Raw genomic sequence first — 9,140 nt, forward strand, 5'->3', positions numbered from 1 at the left:
AATAATATTGTATTCAATATTCATGGTTGTCGATAATAATCACGATATTATCAATATCGATAATTATCTTTATATTCGATATTTATCATAAGACCTGGTATTCAAGAAATATTGCGAATTTTTTTAAAAATTATCCCTTGCGCGATATTAAAAAAATTGACATTTAACAATATATCGATTATCACCAAAAGCTTTAGCAATATTGAAATCGATATGTCTTTTTTTGCTTAACTATAACATTGCTTTAAATTGCTGAAATTTTGTAAGATATTAAGTCAAGCCATGTTCTGTTCAAAATTATCATCATGCAGTAAGAGTAATCAACAAGGGATCCTTAGATTTAATACTCTCTTATGTTTTCAGAAAATTTTAAACAGTTCAAAGTTCTTTATATTATAAACATCAAACATTTCAATCAAGCAGAAATTTTTGATTATCAGATAGAAATTATACTCAGTTATAGAGGAATATGTTTGATATAAAGTTAACCAGAATCACCTGGATTAGATTTCTAGAAAAATACATTTTTTCAGAGTTGATGTGGGTGATACGGGATAAGACAATTCATCTCAGTAAGGCCAGGGCACTGAACTTAGATTCATAGACAAATTTCATTAATTTTGACTAGATTTGTTTTTGCTAAATGCGGGATGCCCTTGACACGATAATAAAAGTTACACTTAAATACTAATTTAACTAAATTTAAGAGGGAAAAATATTTATGTTAAAATTACTGTACTGTATAATAAAAGAATTTTTCATAAAAAAAAAAAAAAAACAACATACTTCTGGTATTAAAAACCAAAATATACGGTATTTAAGCCATTCATTTGGAAACTTTTCCATCCATATTGTAAAGGTTTATCATAAATTCTATTTTTCAAAATTATAGTTCTTTTTACCCCACATTTAATAAAAAATATAAAGCTGATAAGCAAATTTAATCGAATAAGTAGATTTTATGCCATGTGCTAAGGTAGCATGATAAAATTATCAAATTTTACCTCATTTGCCAAATTTTATCACATATTATGAAACCATATTATATTGCAAATTTTATCAAAGGGCTTCGGTAAAAATTATCGAGATTTTTGGTGTTCCCCAAGAGCTATCAACACTGTAAATTTTACCATATCCTGGTAGTTTTAACCATACTATTCTTCTTAATGTAACTTCGATGCTTGTGCATGATTCTGCTATATTAATGTAGTGTGAATGTATTAAATTGTGGGAAATTTTGAAGAGCCCCAATATCATTCAAATTTACTGTAAACGTAGTATAGTGCCAAGTTGAAGCTCATTATCAGGTAAATTAATTCTTTTTAAAATTTTTTGTCACATTTGTATACATAATAGTCATATTTTTAATAATATTTGTAACATGTGTAAATTTAACATCATATTAAAACTGCTGTAAATTTGCATGCGAATATGGTTAAATGTTGATCCGATATTTTTTAGTGAAAAAGCATATATAAATAGTATGAAGTGAAACATGAAGTGAGACGGAGAGAGTGAAGTGACTGGGTGTGAAGGAAATCATTAATATAATTTTATAATTATATATTAATATAATTACATATTATATAATTATAATTATCACTTTTATAATTCATTTTATTTAAACTGTTCATTTATAGCAACAAATGGAATATTCTAGACATCATAATGGAAATTGTAGATATTACAGTAGGATATTATAATGAAAAATGGTATTTTATTATTTTCTGTTGACATAAGAACACTTATAACAAGTTTGACACTTTTTCAAAGTTGTTAAGAGAAAATGAAACGAAAATATACTTTTAGCATGTTTATAAACAAAAATTGTTAATTGGTAGAATTACCTACTGAATAGTTAATTGGTAGAATTACCTAAGAAAATATATGCTGTTTTTTATTAATCTTTAGAAAAAAAAATTTCTAAAATTGGTCTAATGTTGGAAAATATACCATTCAATACTATAAGGTAGAATTTAAATGTTACTACTTTTATTAAAATTAAAATTCCTTTTCAATCTTAACTAGTACATCTACTAAGATTGGCAAAAAATGCTAATTGATAGATACTGCAAAAGGAATAAATTGCGTCAAAAATTATTTGCTTTAAGTTCCAAGTACTATTTGATATTTAATGTTCAACACTGAAAAACGATCAAAAGTCATCGAAACTACTTGTGTCAAACAGAAATTCCTTTGAAATATCTTTAAAAATCTTTTTAATTCAACAAAAAAGAATACTTCTCACGCTAGTAAATGAAGATTTATTTTCATGAAACAACTTGAGCAGTACAATGAAATGTTCGAATAAAATTTTATTTCCCGATTAATTCGACCGAATGTTTCCGAATCGGTAGACCGATAAAAGATCTACATCACTTAAATTCGGCAAAAAACGAATTTTAGTTTTATCAATCACTTAGAATAATTCAATCAATTAACCCTCCTCCTAAGTGGTTCTTTAAATTGATAAATTTAGTCTCATTTAATATAAGCTTTTTGTCTAATTTCACGTAGAAGATGTAGTTCCGCAGAAATAAAAGTAAAGGATAAAAATGTTTGTGAAGCATAAATAAAACCAAAAGTTTTGAAATACTAAATAACAATCATGAAATATAATACATTGAAGAATAGATTAAATCTCTTTTATTTGTCCCTCATTCTGTGCTGAACGATGAACAATTATTTTCAAAATAAATAACAAAAAGATAAATAAATAAAAAAAAATTTTTTTAAATCTGGGCATGAAGGAATTTTAATTTGGAAAAAAATCAGAATTATTTTAATTCATATTTGAATTTTTATTTATAAATAAGCTTGTTTTCTGACGAACAAATAATTCTTTTTTTTAATAATTATTTTATCCCCAGCTACAGTAATCAGTAATCAGCTGATGATTAAGCTGGGTTGATTTTTACGAAAATGAAATTGAAAATAACCTTTGAATAAATTATACCCTTAATTATTATTCTGAGTGTTACAAAAAGATTATTTAGTAAAATTATTATGATCAATCAACGCTCCATGATCAATCAGTTTGCTATTTCATTTGTTTTTTGCGACTTAACTCAGGATGTTCTATAAATATTGGTACAAATTTGGAGGAAAGGTAGAGCATATCACGAGGACTGAGAATCGCTTAGCAACTCATCGCAGATAAGTCATTGTATGCCATAAAGAGACTTTACTGTTATGGTCTAGCTGATCAAGTGCCTTAGTGTTATTTGTCTACTGTTATTTGTCTAAATTATCGTAATTTTATGCTAGTTTTATGTTTTCTAGTAATTACTGTCAAAATTTCATTCAAATAAGCTCAGACATGACTATTTTATTGTAATTTAATCGATTGGTGACGGCTTTGCGATATTGCTAAATTAATTTCAAGATCATTAAATTACGATAAAATAGCTTTTCGACCTATAAAACAAAACACCCATTTAAAATTTAAATTTCAATTTACTTAGCAGATAAGTTAAACAAGGAAATATGGTACTAAAATTATCTAATACTTTTTATGGAAATATTTATGTAAAGAAATTTTTGTATTTACTCCCTTTCTACTAAAATGATTGCTAGATTTTTTTTAATCATATTTCTCTTTCTTTATCTCTCTTTTTCTCACTCTCTGTCTCTCTCCTTTTATTCACACTCTGTCTATCTCCTTTTCTCTCTCTTTGCCTCTCTGACTTCTTCTCTCTTTCCCTCTCTTGTTTTACTCATAGTTTATGTTTGTGCTTTAAAACCAGTTTCGATCTACTAAAAATTGGAAAAAACATAGCACAAATTGGAAAAAAAAAGTGAGATAATAATAATTATAATGAAAAACTCGAGCAATTATTCTAGTAGAACAGGAGTAAATACAAAAAAGTTATCAAATGAATATATTTTTATAAAAAAGGGATTAAATAATTTTCGTCCCAGTTTTCCTTTTATTCTTATGCATCTGCAAGGTAATTTGAATTTCAAATTTCATGTCAGGTGTTTTGTTTCATAGGTCGAAAAATATTTTAAATCAATAAAAAGTACTTGGTTTTCTAAGTCCATAAAATCAAATATAAGTGAAAACGTCAAATGTCCTTCAACTTTGAGCAAGTTTGTTGAGGGAAATCTCGATTTTTTTTTGTTTCATTGATTTCTTGTTTTCCCCGTCATAGCATAAATAGAACAACCACAATAGAACCCAACACTATACGTACAATGCGAATATCGAATACTTGGATATTTGTTAAAGAAAAGAAAATAGAAATGGGATGCCATTTTGAAAATTGAAAAATTTGAGATCCTTGAAAACGAAACAGAAGAACTCTTTAAAAATACTTTTGTTTTAAATTTTGAAAGTCAAATTTTGTTTATGGTGTAGGAGTTGAATATTGTTTTATTCCGAGAACAGATATATATTATTATGATGTACACGTTTCATGAAATAAATTGTTGGATTGAAAATTTTTTAAAACAGAAATTATACTAAGAAAATATATGCAAATAAAAGTTTAAACTTGAATTATTGAATTACATACATAATGTATATATATATACATTATGTAATTAAATATATAATTACATTATATAATTACATACATAATGTATATATATAATATATGTGAGACCTACAATAAATTACGGAAGAAAACAAGTACTTTGGAGCACTCTATGCCAAAATAAGCTTGTTACTTGTATAGATTTTTTTTGATATTTTTAATAACTACATAAAATTGCGTAAGCCTAAAGTAAATATTAATGGAGATATGGACATTTTTTATAAAAAATAATTTTTATGCCTTACGTTTTTCTGTTGCAACTTTATAAATATAACAAAACAACCAAGCAAAAATCTTTGGAGCAATTTAAAATTAATTACAAAATTATTTATTTTAAGTTTTAAAAAAATTCGTTAAAAACAGCGCAAGATATAAGTATTCAAGGTAGTTCTTTTATATTGCGCATGCGTTGAAAATATTTAGGAAAGTCCTTTTATAATTTCGTAATAAATCGTATTTGGCAACTAATGAAAAGTATTTTATTTGAATATCTAAAAAATTTAAAAAGTTTCAAGCAACTTTCTAAGTAGTTTTTGTACTTTTTAAAGGAAACTTAAAATGATAAGGGGTTATACACTAATCAAGAGGAAATCTCGTCACATTAAGAGAAATCCCTTAATGTCACCCTCTTTGTTACTACTCTTCATGTTCTAAAACTTTTCACCCATATAACTCAAGATTTCTCAGGAGCTATTCGACCGATTTTTGTATATTTCCTATTAAAATTGCATTCTTTAAAATAATATAAAAAAATTGTTAACCTTACAATTCAAAATTTTTTTGACTATTACTAAATAAAATAATAAAAAAATAAATAAATATTTACTAGAAGTTATATTTTACATAAAATTATTATTGTGAGGAAATTTTTTTAAATTCGCTGAAAAAGCTCTCGAGATATGGTGAAATACGCAAAAAATAAAATTAACATTAAATGGTCCAAACTTTAGACCGCACACCTGATCAAACTATTGGGACCCAATTTTCCAGATTGCGGCTCATCCTTTATATTTTAGATTCAGAAATCCAAATCCATCGAAAAAAAGCATGTTTATTCGGAGAAAGTACGTTTTTTGTCTGATTTCGTAGCTTTAAATATCGTCCTCACTTATTAATTAGCATATTTGAAGTTACCCCCTCGAACCATTAAAAATAAGTCCCAGAAAGGGAAGATCCGATCATTAGATCAGAAGTTATTCAAGGTGGTCCGTTTTTTTGGCGCACTCAGCAATGCTAAAGAAAAATAATAAATAAATAAAAAAAAAATGAAAAATTTAAACTTTTAACTTAATGTTTTGATTTTGACGTACTCAATCTATATGATACGTGGGGATGACCTCAAACATGCTGATTAATAAGCGCAGGTGATATTTTAAATTAAAAAAAAACAGGCACAAAAACGACTTTCTCTGAATAAACATACCTTTTTTCTTATGACGGATTTGGCTTCCATTTTAAATTTGAATGAATTCGATATAATAGTTTTTGAGAAATCGAATTTAAGAAAGTGTAATGTTTAAAATTCGATTTCTCAGTATCGTAGTTTGCCATATAAAATCATCTTTTTTAAAATGATATGAAATTTTTTATTCCTTTACTATTTCAAAATTTTGGACCGCTTTCCTGACTAAACTATTCAGACCATATTTTCCAGATTGCGGCTAGATCCTTTATTTTCAGGGTAAGGAATCCAAATTTGACGAAAAAAAAGGTATGTTTATTCAGAGAAAGTACGTTTTTGTGCCTGATTATGTAACCTAAAATATCGTTTGTACTAATTAATTAGCTTATTGCAAGTTACCCCAACCATTAGGATTGAATCCTATTTCGTGTAAATCCGATCATTTGATAAGCTATTCAGGATGTTTCTTTTTTTTTTTCTTCTTTTTTGTCTACATTTGCTTAATGTGTGTGAATTTTCACGAAGCAGCAAAATATTTGAAGTTTGTCCGATTTCATTGAAAAAATTCATTGCTTATTAGTGAATAGTATTTATTAATTGGAGTAAAACAATTTATTAATTGAAGTAAAACATTTACATTTAAAATATCGTATGCAATATGGTATTGCTCTGATCAGAAATTATTTTTTTTGTAAAAGTGTTATAATGAAATTGTGAATGTAAATCCAATATCAAACTGCATCTGAAATTTTTACGTTCTGTACTTGAAATGACTACTTTTTCCCCCCACCAAAAACGCTTTTTTTTTATCCTAGACCTTGTAGTCTTTTTTTTTTATCCCACACCCTGTAGTCTCTTTTTTTTATCCCAGACCTTGTAGCCTTTTTTTTAATCCCCGAAGACGAAAAACTGAAATCAAACTTAAATCAAAAATCCTATTGTATAAATAGCTTTAAAGAAAGCACTTGGGCCCTACTTTAATAATGGCTACACTGTAGCTGTGAGTCTTCGTTCTTTGAATAAAATATAATTATTTAAACAATATTTTCTTTTCTATTCCAGGTATTGACTATAAATTTCCTCATACATTCTACGACATACAGAATCCGACCAAAATAAAAGAAGAGGAGTTCAACGCTTTAGAAGATTTGGGTTCATCCCTTCAAAAGGAACCTACCTTTGACGATAAGGATATATTATCATTTTATCAAGATTATGATCTCCAAAACCAGAACAAGAAATCAGACTTCAAACCAAAGTATGATCCAGGCTGGAAGTTTATTGGCTTGGGAAAAAGACCTTTGTATCAGGATTTTGCAAATTCTAATGGAGCTGGTCCTTCACCAAAAAATGTGAATCCTTTATGGGGAATTTCAACATTAATTAATTTTGAATTTTTTAATGCCTTGAGAGAAGGTTTGGAAAATCCAGATAAAGAGCCTGTAAAAAAAGGAGAAGGAATGATTGGTTCGAATGGGATTTCTGCTTTAGATTCCGGTGATCATAGATTCCACAAGATTGGTTTATATGGTAGTGGGAGACAAAAGAACATGTATGATCCTGGATGGATGCTGACAGGACTTGGGAAATAATCCATCTTAACTTTTTTTTTCTTTTCAAATATTTTCTTCACATTCTGTTTTCTCAGAAAAGCATCATTGGAAAAACACCCTTTTTATTTGGAAGCCCGAAATTATGTAAAATTTTCTAAATAATCTTTATAAATGTGTTTCTGGAACAAGTTTATAACTTTTTCTTAAAAATTTATTCAGAGATTGTAAGTTGAACTTTTCATATTAGAGTGTACTCGAGTAAAGAAAATATAGAATTGATTTTGTGTTATTATTTTAATAAAGTTTTTAATTTATTTTTAAGTTTCTTTTCTATTTTCATAAAAACATATGTTTACTTCTGGACTTATAGAATTCAGAGGCTTCTTACGTTCTTAAAAATAGTGTTCGATGAGGCAAAAATCTTACATTTAAATAAAATTGAAAAATCCGCATGTACTGATTCAAATATAATCGAATTACTTGTGTGGAATTTTAATAAACAAGTTTACAAAACAAAAATCTGAAAGATAATAAAAAATCAAAAAGACATTGAAGTGTAAAGTCATAATTGCCAATGGCCAGTCAGTTATCATTAATCTAAATATTTTATAATTTTATGCTCCATTTGTTCTGTTTTTAAGCTTTAAATAAATTTTATTATTTTCTTCGATTTAGTATATTTGTATAATATTAGGAAAGAATAATCTTTTGTCTAATATCAGAAAAATGCTGACTTTAGAAGTTTTATATAGATCTATATTTCTGATAAAATTTTGCGATACAAGAAAATATGAAATAGGAAATGTTACATTTTCAAATATATAGGTTACCAGTAAATTTTGAAATCTGACCTTATATAGAACACATAGAAGTTAGATAAAATGTCAAAAAACTTGCTAGCAAAGTATGAAAAGATAAAAAATTCCACACATTGCCAAAATACATGTCAACAAAGTATGAAATATGTCATTAAATACAATGCCAGCGTTTCTTAAATTGTCAGTAACATTTATATGATAATAAGCTTTCCATATAGCTATCTTTTTTATTTTTAAAATATTGAGAGACTACTATTAAGAGGTCCCATTTAAAAAAAAAAAAAAAAACATTTGTATTTTTGAGGAATGAACGTCTTTTTAAATAGTATCTTTATTATAATCTTTTATTTATATACTTTGCCATTTGCACTTTAATAGATTGCTTTGACGTTACATTTTATGCCTAGGTAATAAAACGTTGCATCCAATGCCTGGGTGAGTAATTTTATTAGTATAATATATATTTTATTTACTATCAACATAATATCTTTCATATTTTGACTAAAAGCGTAATTATATAAAATGTCCAGGTATTTTATAGAATACCCGTTTTCATACATACACGTTTACACGTACACACGTTTTCATGCATTGTCGGAAACATATATACAGTCGGGCTTCTATTTAACGAACTTCCATTTTGCGAATTTCTCTATTGTGCGAATTTTTCGAGGAATCAAGAACATTTTGAAAATTTCTCCCAGAAATAACTTCCAAATAGCGAAGGGAATTTTCTATTTAACGAACTTTTCTTAAAGATCCACTTTCCCTATTTCCCAAAATATTTCGGAACATTTCAAACTTGTTAGCCTTCTCCGTAGGGAGCTGG

At 27.0% G+C, this 9,140-nt stretch overlaps 1 protein-coding gene across 1 annotated transcript in view; it reads left to right on the forward strand.

Annotated features, from left to right (window-relative positions):
* LOC107445915 (uncharacterized) overlaps positions 1-7,807 on the forward strand; it is a 34,322-nt gene extending 26,515 nt beyond the window's left edge. Inside the window, exon 2 of the mRNA XM_016060407.4 lies at positions 7,003-7,807. Within this exon, the coding sequence (XP_015915893.2) occupies positions 7,003-7,532 (530 nt within the window). The 3' untranslated portion in view covers positions 7,533-7,807. The remainder of the gene's footprint in view (positions 1-7,002) is intronic.
* Positions 7,808-9,140: the final 1,333 nt, after the last annotated feature.

Source organism: Parasteatoda tepidariorum, chromosome 11 (genome assembly GCF_982258835.1).
Source record: "Parasteatoda tepidariorum strain Cologne lab strain chromosome 11, Ptep-v5.0, whole genome shotgun sequence".
Taxonomy (NCBI): Eukaryota; Metazoa; Arthropoda; class Arachnida; order Araneae; family Theridiidae; genus Parasteatoda; species Parasteatoda tepidariorum.